Here is an 18,362-nt window from a genome sequence, read left to right as displayed (position 1 = left end):
TATACATGCTCATGTTATACATGTGTCTATACATGCTCATGTATGTATACACATACACACATACATGTGTACGTATATGCTCATGTTGTTAGAACAATAACAACTTAAATATGCAATTTTACAATACCTTTTATTATTTGGTAGGAAAAATAGCTATTATATTTTTTCTTAGCTATCCTTACCTACTTGTTTTCAAAGGTGAACTCTGCATCATTTTGTTAAGAAGGGATGGTGTTTGGGCTATAAATTAAGTTAGACAGATGTGCCATATTTAAAATAAGGTAGTTTTATGTGCAAAACATTAAAAAAAAAAAAAAAACCCAAGAGCAAACACTTAAAAAAAGGTACAAAGCCATCTTGATAAGCTTATTACTAAGTATTTTTATTGTATTTATAGGTTCTTTTTCCTACTCTGCTTACTAAACGGTTAGTGTGTTATAGAAGCTTTATGATTTGCATGTCTGTCTGACTGCCATACTTGCTACTGTAAATAATTATCTTTCTAGGAACTTAATATGGCCAGCAACAACATGTCTTCTAACTTTTTGGTAGTCCTCTCTCTCCTTTCTGCTTTTGTGTCTTCCTAAATTTCAAGGAAATATTTAAATTTAAATGATGTGTGTTAAAGTCAAAATCACTTTTTATCTGAAAATAAGACAATTTCAACAGTAATTTTATAACTTACTTACCTTTGAATATGCCATACGCTCCACTGTGGCTATATTTTTTCTGACTTTAAAAATAACTTACTGCTTTTATCAACTGTGTTAAAACCTTACAAGTTTAACTACTTTCTACTGAATCCAAAAAAACAAAAAACAAAAAAAAACCCCCAGATAATCAATCCCCTCAAAATAAATTCTAGACCACTAATAATCTTCTGACAGGAAAAACATATACATGCAAATGTTGTTAAAAGAAAAAATATAAATCTATTTTCAATAAAATAAATTCTCTATTTGTTAAGGCATTCTTAGTATAATATTTAGACTAAGTAGAAAAATTCCTAAGAGGTACAAGCCTCTTAAAATAAGTCATAGAAATGAAAATCACAGGGAATATAGCCAACAATATTTTAATAATGTTATGGTGACAGATGGTGATTACATTTATCACAGTAAGCACTGAGTAATGTATAGAATTGTTCAGTCACTATATTGTAGACCTAAAACTAATGTTAACACTATGTCAACTGTACTTCAATTTTAAAAAGTTAAGTAAAATTTCCTTGATGTCATAGTATTAATTAATTTTTTATGTGTAAATATGAGGATTGATAGCTACATGATGTTTAAGTTTAAAAGAAAATTACATGGCTGACTGAGTGATGAGGGAAGGCAGAACTTAAGCTATACCATATCCTAATTCCGAATTTCACTAGGTTATCTAGTAAGAATTAAATAATCATGACTATATTTGAAAGAAATATAACTTGTTAGTTATATTTACAACTACAGTATTTACAACTCCCCTCAAGCTGTATTTTGTTAACCTTTGGTTTAGGAAGCAGATTCCCTGTTTTCTTATTTTGCTGACAATCTTTAAAGATAAGAAGATTACTAGAAAAATGATACACAGTGAATAAATTTTACAACTCCCCTCAAGCTGTATTTTGTTAACTTTTGGTTTAGGAAGCAGATTCCCTGTTGTTTTCTTATTTTGCTGACAATCTTTAAAGATAAGAAGATTACTAGAAAAATGATACACAGTGAATAAATTTTCAGGGCTCCAGTGTTAATGTAGCTTCATAGATCGGTTGAAGTTTCTGTCAGGCCAGGCAGAAGGGTCTATAATGTCCTCAGAAGTGTTGTGGTTAAAAAAAAAGTTTTTTTTCTCTTAAAGCTGCCTGAACTGGTCATTATCATAGAAGATATTTAGGCAATAAATCTCCTTCCATTGCCTTTTTCCTTTTCTTTTTTTTTTGAGAGAGAGTGTGTGAGAGAGTTTGAGAGAACAAATGGGGTAGGGGGAGAAGCAGAGGAAAAGGGAGAGAGAATCTTAAGCAGGCTCCATGCTCAGTCTGGAGCCTAATGCGGGGCTCCATATCACAACCCTAAGATCATGGCCTCAGCTGAGATTAACAGTCATAGGTTCTTCAGACTGAATGACCAAGGCGTCTCTTTTCTCTTTTCTATAAGACCGGCTAGAAGATTTAATTGCTATGTAGGTAGAAGAAACCACACAAAATTGTATTTATGTAAGATCTAAAATCAACTCCTCAAATCAATTAATCTGAATTTATCTACTTTCACCCACCACATTCTGAAGGAAATACTGATAAAAATATCTGCAATGGAAAAAATATTAGCTGTAACAAAACTAACAGATGAGATATCTGCAAATAATAAATGTGAAAGATTCAAACCAGATTAAAGAGAAGTCTAATTTCACAAACCCAAGGCTACACTAACCCAGGTTTTCAATATACATACATGTGTATGTGTATATATGTAGGTATGTATATCTACATATATATACATATATATATATTTTTTTGAAAGAGAGAGGGAGGGAGGGAGGGAGGGAGAGTGGGGGACAGAGAGAGGGGGAGAAAGAATCTTAAGCAAGCTCCGTGCCCATCATGACCTGAGCAGAAATCCAGAGCTGGACCCTTAACCAACTGAGCCATCCAGGTGTCCCTCATTCAAGAAGTATTGACTGTGTACCTACTATAGTTCAGAAACCGTGATAAGGCATTGTGAATAGGGCAATGAGGAAGAGAGACTAGAGTCCTGCTGATTAGAGTTATATTCTTTCGTTTTTAATCTCTACACTCAATGTGGGGCTCAAATTCACAACCCCAAGATCAAAAGCCACATGCTCTTCCCACTGAGCCAGCCAGGTGCCCCGAAGCTTATATTCTTAAAGAAATCGCATTAAAAAAATAGTAATCACTTCAATGTAATTATGATATAGGATAAGTACAACATGCTAAGAGAAAATAAATCTGATCTGATTAAGACTGCAAAATCTGAGAAAGCTTGTCTGTGGAAGTGATGTCTCAGTTAAAACCCTTGCCGCTTTACATCTCTTGGCAGCCAAACACATAAATATAGGATTGAAAGGTTGTTCCAACAGCCACATACCATCTAACTTCAATAGGATATGGTTTGTCTCTCATGAGCCCATTTAGAATTACATTATAACCAGTTTCTCTCAGAGCCATTCACTCAGGCAAGCCCAGGTGACAACTTTTATCTTAGGGCCTCCATTGATGTCTATTTTACAGTATTATTCTGAATATTTAACAGTTATGATGTCTAAAAGTTAAATTCTATGAGTTATCGCAGCTTAAAACATTAGCAAAAGCTGCAAATAAAGCAGGGGGAAAGAAGATGGTTAGACAGGGTGCTTCAATGATCACAGGACACCAAAAATTAGTCTTCAAATTTTCACAGGAACAGAGCAGGACATGTCTACTAAATTTTTTTCAGTTTGGTTTCAAGAAAGTTTAAGGGTCAGCCCTGCTCTGTTTTTTAAAGAAAATTAAAAAATACCAGAAGCCCCTTCATCACAGCAACTACACTTCCAGAAAAATGACTTATCCTCATATTACACAACTCCATTTGCTGAATTGAATATAGATAAGGATAACAACAGCATCATATTAAAAAAAAAATTACAACCAAATGTTAAACCACTCAGTGTAGTTCCCTGACTGTAGTAGTATTACATCTACTTACACACACACTCACACATACCCTAAGAGATTTGAGAGAGCAAAGGAGAGAAAATAGATTATCTTACAGATAATCTATTACCTGTTTATTATCTATCTATTATCTGTTTCTGTTACAGAAACAGCTATAAAGAAATCTGAAGATTTTAAAGGAATGATGAGTTCATAAAATATGAAAAAAAAAGACCAATAAATCTGACTAGATCAAAATTTAAAATTTGTATAACAATCTTTATAACACTATCAACAAAGAGATAGTATCTGTGGGACGCCTGGGTGGCTTATTCAGTTAAGCGTCTGCCTTTGGCTCAGGTCATGATCCCTGGATGCTGAGATTGAGCCCCGCATTGGGCTCCCTGATCGGTGGGAGCCTGCTTCTCCTTCTACCCCACTTGTGCTCTCTCTCACTCTGTCAAATAAATAAAATCTTAAAAAAGAGAGAGATAGTATCTGTATTATTTACAATACACAAAGGATTATCCAGACTATAATAAATTCTTACAGAAACATTAGGATAAAAAAATTGGCAAATGACATTTCAGAGGAAATAGATGGCAAACACTGATATAAAGTAAACTGTTCTCAATTAATGAGAAGAGTGTTGACAGATTTTTCCTTTACGGAGGATATATTATTACACATTACTAATTAATATTTAAAATGCACAAACACCCTAATTCAGCAATTCCATTACAGTGATCGTCCCTAAAGAAATACTAGGCCATGCACATAAAGATAGAAATGTACTGGCATATTAGAACAATGTTTGTAACAAGAAAATCTGGAAGCAACCTAAATGACCATCAAAAGAAGTCTTGTTAAATAAATTATGTTTGATTCATTTTATTGAGGGTTTTGTCAAAGAAACAACAAAAAAACATCAGGAATTCAGAGCTATCTCATGTAATGGTAAACTATAATTTAATGGTTATGTCGACTAAGCTTCCTGTGGCATTCCTGTTACTAGAGACCTAAGAAAGCAGTGAAGGACAAGGGCCAGGACCTAGGATGTGGAAGAAACCTGGGGAGGCCAGTTAAGCAACCAGCAATGCTTTCTCTAGAGACAAGTGTGGATTCTTGAAGAGCAGCCCAAGGCTAAGAATTAAAAAAAAAAAAAAAAAAAAGCAATCCTTTGACATCCTCAAGGAGCTAACAAATAAAAAAACTGGAGATCAGTGCCAACCAAAGGAAGACAATGGAACACATTTTGTATTAGTATCCCAAAAAGCTATATTCTATGGAGTAAAGTTTACAAAAAGTAGACTGGCCATCACAAACACTGGAAGACCAATTTCCAATCACCTAAATCCCTAAAATTGAATTAAAATGATATAAGTTTGTAATAGCCCTTACCATACGAAAACAAATTTTCTCCAAAAGTGTTATGTTAAGCTTTGTATTTCCTTGGCCTTTCTGATAAAAAATAATTAGGCACACGAAAAGGCAAAACCACAAGAATGAAAACTATAGGAATAGCCACACACACACACACACACACACACACAGGCACAAGTAATAGGCTTAACAGAGACTTTTAAATTACTACATGGCTAATGTGATCAGAGATGATGGATGAGACTATCTTGTTAGATAAATTGAAACTATATAAACAAAGAATCAAATTAAAATTGCAGAGCTAAAAAATAAAAACTATCAATCAATAAATGAGTTTTTATTTTTATTTCTTAAATATTTATTTATTTATTCATGAGAGACACAGATTGAGAAGAGAGGCAGAGACATAGGCAGAGGGAGAAGCAGGCTCCTAGCAGGAAGCCCGATGCGGAACTCAATCCCGGATCCGGAGATCACGACCTGAGCTAAAGCTGAGCCTCCCAGGCGTCCCAATAAATGAGTTTTTAATAACAGCTATTCACAGCTAGAAAAAAAAAAATAATCTGCAATGATGGGAAATAAAGGAAACAAGGGTAAAAGAATAAGATGAAAGGTCTAATACATATGTAATTGGAATCAATGAAGGAGAAGGAAAAGAGTAAGGCAAAGGCAAAATCTGAAGAGAAACTGGGAATTTTCCAAGATATGCCATTAAGCCACAGTAGTACTACAATCCCAATGCAGGAGAAATACAAAGAAAACTACATCTTGTATTATAGTAAAAACTGTTAAAAACCAAACCAAAGGGCAGCCCCGGTGGTGCAGAGGTTTAGCGCCGCCTGCAGCCCAGGGTATGATCCTGGAGAACCAGGATCGAGTCCCGCATTGGGCTCCCTGCATAGAGCCTGCTTCTCCCTCTGCCTGGGTCTCTGCCTGCCTCTGTGTGTGTGTGTGTGTGTGTGCGTGTGTGTGTGTGTGTGTGTGTGTCTCTATGAATAAATAAATAAAATCTTAAAAAACAAACAAACAAACAAACCAAAGGGATGCCTGGGTGGCTCAGCAGCTGAATGTCTGCCTTCGGCTCAGGGCAGGATCCTATCTGGGATGCTTCTCCTTCTGCCTGTGTTTCTGCCTCTCTCTCTCTGTCTCTCACGAACAAATAAATCTTTAAAAAATAAATAAATATAAATAAAATAAATAAAAACCAAACTAAAGGCAATGTGTTAAAGGAAATCACCGACAGCCTAGATTCTATATCCAGAGAAAATATCCTTAAGAAATAAAAGGTGATTTAGGGACGCCTGGGTAGCTCAGCGGTTTGGCGCCTGCCTTCGGCCCACGGCATGATCCTGGAGACCTGGAATCGAGTCCCACATCAGGCTCCCTGCATGGAGCCTGATTCTCTCTCTCTGCCTGTGTCTCTGCCTCTCTCTCTGTATCTCTCATTAATAAATAAATAAAATCTTTAAAAAATGCTTTAAAAAAAAAGAAAGAAAAGGTGATTTAGAGAGATTTTCAAATGACAAAAACTAAATTTGCAACTAAAGGATACTATCGTTTTAATGCATATCAAACTTAGAAGGATGCATGTGTAACAATAAAAGGGAAAAAGCTGATATGAAAAACAGAATAATAAGTAATTCTTTTTTTTTACGATTTTATTTATTTATTTGAGAGAGAGAGCACAAGTAGGGGGGTTAGCAGAGAGAGAGGAAGCAGCAGACTCCCCACTGAGCAGGAAGCCCAATGTGAGGCTCGATCCTATGACTCTGGGATCATGACCTGAGCTGAAGGCAGAGGCTTAACTGAGTGAGCCACCCAGGTGCCTGAATAAATAATTTTTAATGATAAATTTTTAAATAAAAAAGGAAATTTTTATCAAGAGACAGCAAGTAATGGGGAGTGGGCAGAAGGAGGAGATAACCTTAAGCAGGCTCCACGTCCAGTCCAAAGTGGGGCTCAATCTCAAAAACCTGAGATCATGACCTGGGCTAAAATCAAGAGTCAGACACTTAACTCTGAGCTACCCAAGAACCACGCCAATTTTTAAATTTTAATTTTAATGATAAAAATAATCCAAAGGGGAAAAGTAAAAAGAGATATGATTGGAAGAAAAATTGGAAATAGTACAATTAAAAACAAATACTCAGCAATTATATTAAATAAATCGACTAAATATTTCAATCAAAAAATTTTTCACCTTACTTTGAGGCCATCATAAACTTGATGCCCAAACTTGAGAAATATATACCAAATGAATAATACACACACACGTCAACATAATTCAGTTTGCCAAAATGCTAAACTCAATCCAAAATTAATTAAGAAAGACAATATATTATGACTATGTTGAGTTTCTTCCAAGAATCCCAAGGAGGCTCAAGATTAAAAGTAGACTATAACATTCGTAATCCGATAAGGGCCTTCTATTAACACAAAGAGAAAAAACTAGCTACCAGAAACATTATAATTGTGAAATACTACTTTCTATAGATCAGGAACTAAACAAAGGGACCCACTATAACAATCTACTCAGTGCTGGTACTAGGATTCTCAGTCAGTGCAAGAGGGTAGGATAAAGGGGTTCAGTTCACAATAAGATGGCTAGACCCAAAATCAGGAGAAAAAAAAAAAAAGAGTGAGAATTACAGATGAATTCAATTAGGAAACTATAAAAATGCAATAAATATTTTTAAATTTATTTAAAAAGAATAAAGCAAGGACATACACGTTTTATCTACCTACACACAGTGTAATGCCATGCAGGTAAAATAAAACATTTGCAACCAATAAGATGATTTGTATGTTCTAATGTTAAGAGTACAATCAGAGGAAAAATACTGGCAGAGGAAAGTTAAACTAGAAAAGTGTACATCTCAATCAAGATTATACAAGTTAACTCTTTTGCTGTTTTGCCAGACTGAGTGGAGGACAAAGTCACTAACGTGGCAGAAAATGTGTAGGCTAATCACTCTTAGCAACTCCATCACTTTCTTTTGGTTATAAATCTGAGAAGAGAGGTCTTGGAATACTGCATTAAATGAGACCTAAAAACCTAAGTATTAGTAATCTCTAAGATTTCGTATTTTCTTCCTGTCCTTAACAAATCTCACTAATTCTTTTTCAGTTTTCTGAGGGGGAGAGCAGGAAGTACTCAAATGTTTAGTACAATGACTACTTTCTGTTTTTTTCCACAGCTGCTCACAGCATTTTCACAGTTTATCTTTTACTTACTACCTAAAGTGGCCTCAGCTCACTTTATCAAACATGAACATTAAGAACTTGTCTTAAAATACATGGAAACAATATTATTGCATTAACAATAATTAAGGATGAGGTAAAATGATGGTGTACAACAAACTGATATTACATATAAAATATTGGTATAAAGAAACTATGAATTGCTTTTTCTGAGAGAAGTTTGAAATGAGCACCTGAGCAAGTTCCTTCTGTTCATTCACTAGTCGGCTGCAGCTAGCAATCATCTGGTCCAGGGCATAGAGCCGGTCTTCAAGTCCTTTAATGGCTTTCATATTCTGATTATCAAGTTTGGCAATAGTTTGACGGCACTCTGCTATAAATGGTCGAATAATCCTTGGATCAAGCTAAATGACAACAAAACATATGAATGAAGTTTTTAGCAAATAGTTAATATATTTCTCACTATTTTGATACACAGCTTCAGAGGAAAGAAAATGAAAAACATAGAAAAGTAAAAGTACAGGAAGTCTAAGTTATACTTCCACAAAACTGGGAGGATAGTTATGTTAATAAAAAATTACTGATTATATCAGAATCCATAATTAGGAATACAGTGCCAGGAACTATAATCTTCCGATCAATGCCACAATTTAATCAATCTTCCGTGTCACAGAGAAAATGTTATCTTTAAGGTCTTATAAAGTAAAGCAGAGTTAAAACACGTTCTTTGGTCATTGTCTTAAAACTCTAATTTCCCTCAAAACAAGGTCAAGTTCCTTCCTTCCTGGAGGTATCTTTATTTTCAGTCTCTATCTCCTAAAGGAATTTGCTTGATCAACCCAACTTTCTTACTCTTCAATCTCTCCTATTCCCTGGCTTACTTCCACAAATTTTCTGGAAATCATGGAACCTAACAAATTTGTCTCAACACTCTTCCCCTTTCCTTGAAAGAATACATTGGCAGTGTTTTTGCATGCAGTCTCCACAAAAACCACTCTGCCGAAGATCACCTATAACCAACCTCCTTTCACTTGAAGTTCGTATACATTGAAGACAACCTCTCACAAACACTGGAAGCTTTGGGGCATTACCTCACGGATTCCTCCACAGTACCCTTCTTTGGCTCCTTTTCCTGTCTAATCCATGAATACAGATAATTCAGAAGGACTTTGTGCTTAGCCCATTTGTACTATTTCTTATATGATTTCAGCATAAGCATAATTTCTATGCAATCCCAACCCTTTTGTAATCCCTGATCCTCCTCACAGATTTTCAGCTTGTGTTTCTGATCACTTCTTTATACCTCCACAGGAGTATCAACCTGTTATCTTCTACTATTAACTCATTACAGTTGTCTCCTGTTGAGATCCCTAAATGGCTTTCGTCTGCCCACTATGACATCTAAAAAACACAGCATACAGTACAGCCTCCAGTGACTGGATACTAGTAAATTTTTCCAAACCTATCCTCTTTTCAAACTGAATTGCCCATTACATCCAGACAAACCCTGTATTTCTCTAGCTCTAATCTTTCTTCAAACTGATCATTCTACCTAGGTGTTTGAAAGGCCATCTCTGTCTCTATGTAAGGGTCCTAGTCAAATACTGCCTCCTTCTTGATGCCCTCCCTTATCTCTACAATCAAAGGACCGTACAATATTTAATGGACAGTGTTTGGTACACAAAGAACATACAAAAGCCATTAAAACTGAACTACTACTTTATTGTTATCCATAGTCCAATTTAATTAATAAGAGGCTGCACATTTGCATCACTACAAAAAAGCTAACAGAGCTGCTACTTAAATACTGGCAGCGGTAGCCCAATACTAACAAAAACCATACGTATGTTAACATTTTCTCACTTTTCTTAACTTCATGGTAACTGAGTTCAATCTGCACACATTTCTGGTCCAAAGTACTGTACAAACCAAGATTGGCTTTAAATCACTAAGGTGATAAAGGGCTAGGAATGAGGATTAAAACAGATTCAAATTTTTAGCTCATGCAGAATTATAACTACACATGGACTTCACATGGCAATGATTTAAAGAAGAAAAAACAAACCCAAAACCAGGGCTCCTGATTATGATAGTTTGTATTTCATAATTCATTGAAAGTATAATACAACAACACTGACAACGTGGAAGACTATTTTGTGAATCACCTGAGTACAGGTTATATAACCTGACTTCCTAAAAGCTGATTCTAATTAATATTTTATTTGCCTCCAAGTAATAAAAATTAAAATTTCCAAAGAGTCACTGGAGAATTTTTTTTAAATACATATTTCAAACCACAGATTTCTATTAATTATTTAGGAAATTTTTAGTAACTGAACACAGTGCTATGCTACTTTTTTACTCTTGGGTTTTTCCATTGATATTTACAAAGATTAATGTTACTGTCATCTTAGAAGAAACTGAAAATTTTCTTACCCTTTCCATTCTTTCCATCCCACCTCTAAATCCACACCCACTGCACAGAGCAAACAACAGTAATTCTATAAGATCACAAGAATCCTGAACAAAACACTAAAACAAGATTCAATAAATTATGCTGGTATTAATCTGGACAGCTTAGAAATGAGCTAAATGCACATATTTCCAATTACCAATTTCCAATGTCAGATATATGAATGTTTTCCTTTTCTATTTTTTTTTAAGATTTTTTATTTATTTATTCATGAGAGAGAGAGAGGCAGAGAGACACAGGCAGAGGGAGAAGCAGGCTCCATGCAGGGAGCCTGATGTGGGACTTAATCCCGGGACTCCAGGATCACACCCTGGGCTGAAGGTGGCGCTAAACCACTGAGCCACCTGGGGCTGCCCGAAAGTTTGCCTTTTATAGTATAATCTGAACCAGAATATCCAAGACTCATTCTAATTATGAATATACTACAACCCAAGAAAATATGTGAATACACAAAAATGTAGGAACAATTCTAAATTTTTCTCAGTATAGGAGAGAAAAGGTCATGAAAAAGCCACCAATCTACCCAAGTATTATGAAACAGAATATTCAAATGATAGATGGATGGTGATACAGATAATAAATGAATGGCAGTGCTAGGATATGAGCCCTTATGTTGCCCAATCTTACGCAAGTTCCATAATACCTATGTCTTGACTAGTTTTTTGAAAAAGATCTTAGATTATGGCAATTGGAAATACATGTTACAAAGATGCTGAAACTGGGATTACTATGTAAAAATGATGGCTTTAAACAGGATTTTTTAACAGAAAATCAAACCTTGGAGCATTTTAAAATTCACTGGCAAATAGCACACTACTACTATCAGATAATCAAGCAGGTGAGTTATATGTAACTATGTAATACACATGAGATAAATGGAAGGCATCTCTGATGAGAAGTTCCATACTCAGTTTATTCTATCTTTAGAAATGCTATAGTGGTATTAAGAATAAATATATAAAACTACCAAGAGGAGAAAAATATTAATCTAATAAAAAATCATGACAAAGTACTGTTTATTATGCAGTGTATCGTATTACTGTAACATCCTACACTGTAATATATAGGCAGAAATATATAAGTTCTTCAGAATGTATTATCATTCCTTTTCACAAGTTTTTAAGCTGACACGCACAACTTAAGAGTGCTGTATTACAGACAGTATTTTAAACTATGCTACCTCATTTTATATCAAGTGACTATAACCAAATAAAAATTTATATTATGCTTTCAAAATATAATGGTCATGTAATGTATCACAAAGACCCTTGGTATACACTATGAAAGTAAACATTAACTTAGGTCAGTAATGTGACACCTTAGTAATAATACTATAGCTAACTTCCGTTTTCTGTAGATATAAATTCCTGTGGAATTTCATTAAGCCAGAGAAGAATCATTGTTTATTTTCTCTTGTCATGAAAAGTGAATAAAAATTATATGGCTGTGCTGGATTTCACTTAAACATGCAAATGGAAAGCCAACTTACAGTTCTTTTAAAAGGGGGTTCTCCTCAGTCTACAGCCCTATTCTCTAACTCATGCAGAAATACACACACACACACACACACACACATATATATACCTCAATTATTCTATTTACAATCATGTGCTTGACTTTCCACAATCATAGGTTATAAGTTTTAGGCTACTAACATGTCAACAATTTAAATAGGAACACTAGTTTTCAATCCTTTTAGGTAGCAATCTTTGCATAATATATTACACACTCCCATGCCCTGGCAAATGTCTTTATTGAAGCTGTCTTTAATGACAAATAAATGGCCAAAAAGAAATGCCTCCTTTAAAGGATTTCATCAAGGAAGTAAGTAGAAATTTAAAGAATAAGAAGAAACCTAGGATTTATTTAAGTTTTCCATTTTGAAAGGTATGTGTTATTTCCAGGCATCCCAAACAATGCACTGCCTTCCTCAGTATTCAAAGATCAAGTCTCTTTTCCAATGGAGTGCCCTTTAAAAAAAGATGAACTATCCTGCCCATCATCTTTAGACAACAGCAAACTTCAAAATATTATCTTATCTCTGTGTAAGTGAAATATGTGTCCCATCAACTTTGACTTCAAAGATTTTCTAGCAGCTTACGGATCATGTTATTTTTTTTTTAAAGATCTACTTATTTTAGAGAGAGAGCGGAAGCTCCTCCTTGACGTGGGGTAAGGGGGGGCGGGGAGAAGGAGAGAGGAATCCCGTGCAGACTCCCCACTGACCATGGAGCCTAACACAAGGCTTGATCCCAGGACTCTGAAATTGTGACCTGAGGTGAAATCAAGAGTCGGCTTAATCAACTGAGCCATCCAGGGACCCCTGGATCGTATTTTAAGAGATATTTACTCCCCAGACCTAAATGTTTTCCTAGTATATTTGGGGAAGAACTTATTAATCTAAAATACAAGCTCACTATAATTTACAAAATACAACCCAGACCACAATATTGAAATTTTGAATTTTAAAATATCTCAGGCAGATAAAGTATTTAAAACTTCTTTTAAAAGGAAGAAGTTCCTTTTAGAAGGAATGGTGATTAGAAAGATGCACACCAGATTTTCAGGGAGATGAAAGTGTTCAGTATCTTCCTTTGGGTGGTCATTACTTCGTGACCTAACCGCTCAAGAACCTGTATATTTCACTGACCATAAATCATTCTCGCTGCTAAAAAAATATTTTTAATATTTTTAATTTTGTAAAAAACAAAATTCTTTAATATTTTCCAAAAGACCTTCCAAGTTCTATAGAATTTGTAAATGTGAACATCTGATCCATTATTAAGTTAACTTTTAAAAATATGGTAGGCTAGAGGTGGCCATTTCTATTTACCTATTTACTTATATTTAGAGAGTGCTATGTATTTAAGGCACAAGAATGAAAACATTAAGACTGCACAAGTTTTACTTAACAGATGAAAGAGCCTAACTGTAAGAACAAATTAGAGGATAGGAGATATTAGCATATCTACATACGTTACAAGTTCAGAAAAAAAACATATTTATTTCAAAGTGCTATCACCAAAATCTACACCATTTGAGTAGGCACTTCAAGGTTCTGCAGTGCAGTAGAAATTTTACATATATGACCTCTAAGAGTCTTCACAAATTTACTATTAATTCATAAATAAGGTTACAAAGGAAAAGATTTAATCTGTCCAAGGCTTTTACAAGATGATTTTACATAATCCTTGGTTTTGAAGTCTTACACCAAGGCTCATTATTTCCACTATAATAATATTACCATTCTCAAGTTTATAAAATATTTAGTATAAATAACAGTTGAAATGACATAAGAAATATTAAATTGACATGACTTACTCTGCTCATGGAATCAAAGCATTTCCTGACCAACGATTCCACATCATTAGGTCTATCTTGAACATTTATCCAGTCTAACAAAGAAACATTAAAAAAAGGCAGATCACCGTCTTTAGCATCTACTGAAGTTTCATCCTGCTGGACAGTATTTTGACAAGATTCCCTAATTTCTTTTCCAATTTCAGCATCTGTGGTATCTGGGGCTATATGTTCCACTGACTTGTGAAATGAGGTTAACAAGGATTGGTTAGTTGCTCTAGGCATATCAGGAGAAAGCACCAGTTCAGTGGAGGTTTTCATTTCAGCCTTTTCTGAGCCTTCATGTTCAGGTAAAGAATCCAGTCTTCCCAAACATTCCCTGTAACTATGTCTGGTTAGGCACTCCAACAGTGGAATCTTGGCCATTACTGAAACCGCAGTTCCTAAACTTAAAACACAAAAGATCTGTCAGTAAAATTATGGGACCACTCTAATTAGAGATTAGCATCTTGAAAGAAATAGCATTCAATTATTATACACATAAATATTTACCATTACTATAATGCATATAGTTATGGTTCTTTAAAAGAAACCTAGTTAGACAGAAAAGGGTTATCATTAACACATTGAAATTTCACTCTCAAGTAAAGGGAGCCAGCTTATACTAAAGAAGTAGACACTTGGTTTTCATCAAACCTTAAGATATAAAAAATTCAACTTTACAAAAAAGATTTACGAAAGCAGTCCCCTAAAGTATGACGTTAAACCAATCAAGTATTTTTTGATAATTTTATTCTGTGCTTTCAACTTAACAATCCTAATAAAGATTAAGGTAACTCTCACATTCATTACACCCTACAGACAGGTAGATATATGTTGTCAAAAGGCACTGGGGGAGATGATATCAATGACTTGATTTATGCAAAAACATTTGTGAAGGGGCTTAGGCTCGTACACAAAATTATATCTAAAATAACTTCCCAAATAATTGTTACTTGAAAATGTTGTTGTATACTCTTTCTAGTCTCAAATAATCATTCCCTTTCTTCCCAAGATCAGTTCCATTGGCAACACCAAAACCTAATTCATACTACAAAACAGAAAAATTTGAATAAGGTTCATTTTAATTAAAATGATGTTATTCCCCTCCAAGTCAAAGTAATAAAAAATATAAAAACTAAAAAATGACTGTAAAATGTGGAAAGCATACACAAAGACAACAGAGGGCTATATTGGTACTGAATCATTACTATATTTTTAGATTCATTGTAGCTCTTTTAAAAAACAACCACTGACTATCAGATGTGCTTATTTGCATAGAACCAGAAAGCCATCAAAATGGCTTCTTTCCATCTTAGCAAGCCTATATCCTAGAGCAATATTTAAAAAGGAAAATAAAAATTTCCTTGATTGATGAATATTGAAAAAATTTCCATTTCTGTCAGATGTGTTATATTTATATTTTGCCTTTATTGTGAAGTTGATAGCAGGGCAAGAAGGAGGCAAAGACTCTTGAGTTTGTAAATGATTTAGAAGAATTTTGAGCCCTTTACATAAAACAAGATAAGAAAAAGAAATGTGGGAGATCCATAAATAGGATGTAAATAAAACTGACCATAATTAAAAAATTTTAGAGTCTATAAAAGTCATCATAAAAGTCTCAAAAAGTGAAGAATTATAACAATTAGAAATGAAATCACATTTACTAAACAACTGATAAATTGCAAAAGTATTTTAAACAAACATCTTATCCATTTTAAAAGCAAACATACTGAGTAAGTTTTAACTTGATGTCTTCTATGGATTGCAGATAATTTGAATAAATACTTTCAAACTTGAAAAGTAGTTTTTGGTATGAATTTGAACAGTCCTCCAGATTGGCCATGATTGCAGCCCAGCCTTGGTGTTGAAGATGTTCATCATGGACCAGACCTTCACAGAAAGAGCAAAGTTTCTTGGCAACTTCATACATTTCCTATATTGAAAGTGAAGAAACACAGTAAAAGAAGGTAATGTTTGTATGCACATGTTTGCATATATATATATATATATATATATATATATATATATATATTACCTGTATGTATGAACATAGCCTAAATATATTTTCAACAAAGCACTGACAAGGGAATATTTTAAACAAAGCACCGACAAGGGAATGTTTCAGTTTATCTTAAGTGGTTCTGCTTGTTGTTATGACACTAAGGAAGAAGAACTTCTAACTCAATACTGCTGGAAATATATATTGGTGGAATACCTATAGACGGCAGTTCAGCAATAACTATCTAAAGTAAAATGGTGTCTATTGTTTGGCAGCATGATTCACCTTGTAGAAATTTACCCAATAAAAGCTTAAGCAAATAAGCAAAAATACTAAAAGGTTCTTTTTTTTCTTAAGATTTTATTTATTTATTCATAAGAGACAGAGAGAGGCAGAGACATAGACAGAAGGAGAAGCAGGCTCCCTGAGGGGAGCCTAATGCAGGACTCGCCCCCAGAAGCCCGGGATCATACCCTGAGTCAAAGGCAGACACTCAACCACTGAGCCACCAAGGTGCCCTTAAAGGTTCTTTACTTCAACTATAAAAAAAAAGTCTATCAAGAAATTATGTGCATCTATACAACAGAATTTATCTAACATTAGATATTTAAGATGAAAAAGATATATTTATAAAAATAGGAAAAGATCAATACACAGCAAATTTAAAAGGTAAGCTAGATTCATAAAATGAATTTTCTACATTTACTACTACTATATGACAAATCAGTTATAGGTGACCCTACAGACCTAAATGTAAGGTTTTTTGTTTTTGTTTTTACAAAAGGGGTAGATGAGGGATGCCTGGGTGGCGCAGTGGTTGAGCTCTGCCTTTGGCTCAGGGCATGATCCTCGAGTCCTGGGATCGAATCCCACAGCAGGCTCCAGGCAGGATCCCAGGAGGGGCAGTGATGCCCCCAGGCTCCCAGGGGCACTAACAGAGGACCTGCACCCCGGGGGAGAGCACCCCACACACCGCGGCTGAGCTCCCTAAAGGGCTGGTGCGTGCCTGGCGGGGCCTCGGGAGCAGCTCGGATGGCGGCTCCGCGCAGAGGCGGCTGCGCGGCCCCAGGAGCAGCTCAGGTGGTGGCTCTGCATGGAGGCGGCTGCGCGCCCCTGGGAGCGTGGTGCAGGCCCCAGAGCCCAGGGTGCTGGGGGAACACAGCCCAACATCCAGTGCTCTCCCTGAGACAGACGGAAGCCAGGAGAACACAGGGCAGCAAGGATGCTCCAGCCTCCAGGCCCACCCCCCCCCCCCCCCCCCCGAGCTACAGGCCCCCTAAAGACGGAGCTACCGTAGTTACTGCGGGAGCTGACTCTAGGGATGAAGAGCTGGCCGCCACCACTTTTGTTGTTCCCCCTGGGGTCATCCTGTACCTGGGACTGAGCAGGGGACTCACAGGATAAAAAGCTCCCACTGAGCCGTGCACCTGGCAGGGGGCTGGGCAGCTCCCCCAGGTGCACACACCTGAGAATCAGCACAGCAGGCCCCTCCCCCAGAAGACCACCTGGAAGGACAGGGGAAAGCAATTTATTCAGCAAGCAGCACTGAAAGTACCAGGGGAAGTCAAGGGATTCACAGTATATAGAATCAGAGGATACTCCCCTTTTTTTTGTTTTGCTTGTCGCCCACCCCCTCCCACTTTTATTTCTCTTTTTCTCGTTTCCAGTACAACTTTTTTTGGCCCTGCACTGAGCAAAATGACTAGAAAGAAGAACTCGCCACAAAAGGAATCAGAAACAGTACTCTCTGCCACAGAGTTACAGAATTTGGATTACAATTCAGTGTCAGAAAGCCAATTCAGAAGCACAATTATAAAGCTACTGGTGGCTCTACAAAAAAGCATAAAGGATTCAAGAGACTTCATGACTACAGAATTTAGATCTAATCAGGCTGCAATTAAAAATCAATTAAATGGGATGCAATCAAAACTGGAGGTCCTAACGATGAGGGTTAATGAGGTAGAAGAAAGAGTGAGTAACATAGAAGACAACTGTATGGCAAGGAAGGAAGCTGAGGACAAAAGAGAAAAACACCTGAAAGACCACAAGGAAAGGTTAAGGGAAATGACAGCCTCAGAAGGAAAAAAATCTATGTTTAATGGGGTTCCAGAGGGCGCCGAAAGGGACAGAGGTCCAGAACGTGTATTTGAAAAAATCATAGCAGAGAAATTCCCTAACATGGGAAGGGAAACAGGCACTCAGATCCAGGAGATGTAGAGATCCCCCCCCATATTCAATAAAAACCGCTCAACACATCGACATTTAATAGTGAAGCTTGCAAATTCCAAAGATAAACAGAAGATCCTTAAAGCAGGAAGAGACAAGAGATCCCT

The 18,362-nt window shown here is 35.9% G+C and overlaps 1 protein-coding gene across 4 annotated transcripts in view; it reads right to left on the bottom strand.

Moving 5' to 3' along the window:
* RB1CC1 (RB1 inducible coiled-coil 1) overlaps positions 1-18,362 on the bottom strand; it is a 98,867-nt gene that overhangs the window by 39,165 nt on the left and 41,340 nt on the right. For all 4 annotated transcript variants that reach the window (XM_077876953.1, XM_077876955.1, XM_077876956.1 and 1 more), the window contains exons 6-8: positions 15,761-15,963; positions 14,010-14,436; positions 8,449-8,619 (exon numbers count right to left, since the gene is read on the bottom strand). In XM_077876953.1, the coding sequence (XP_077733079.1) occupies positions 8,449-8,619; positions 14,010-14,436; positions 15,761-15,963 (801 nt within the window). The remainder of the gene's footprint in view (positions 1-8,448; positions 8,620-14,009; positions 14,437-15,760; positions 15,964-18,362) is intronic.

This window comes from Canis aureus, chromosome 28 (assembly GCF_053574225.1).
Source record: "Canis aureus isolate CA01 chromosome 28, VMU_Caureus_v.1.0, whole genome shotgun sequence".
NCBI classification, from domain to species: Eukaryota; Metazoa; Chordata; class Mammalia; order Carnivora; family Canidae; genus Canis; species Canis aureus.
This window is presented reverse-complemented; position numbering and strand designations above follow the sequence as displayed.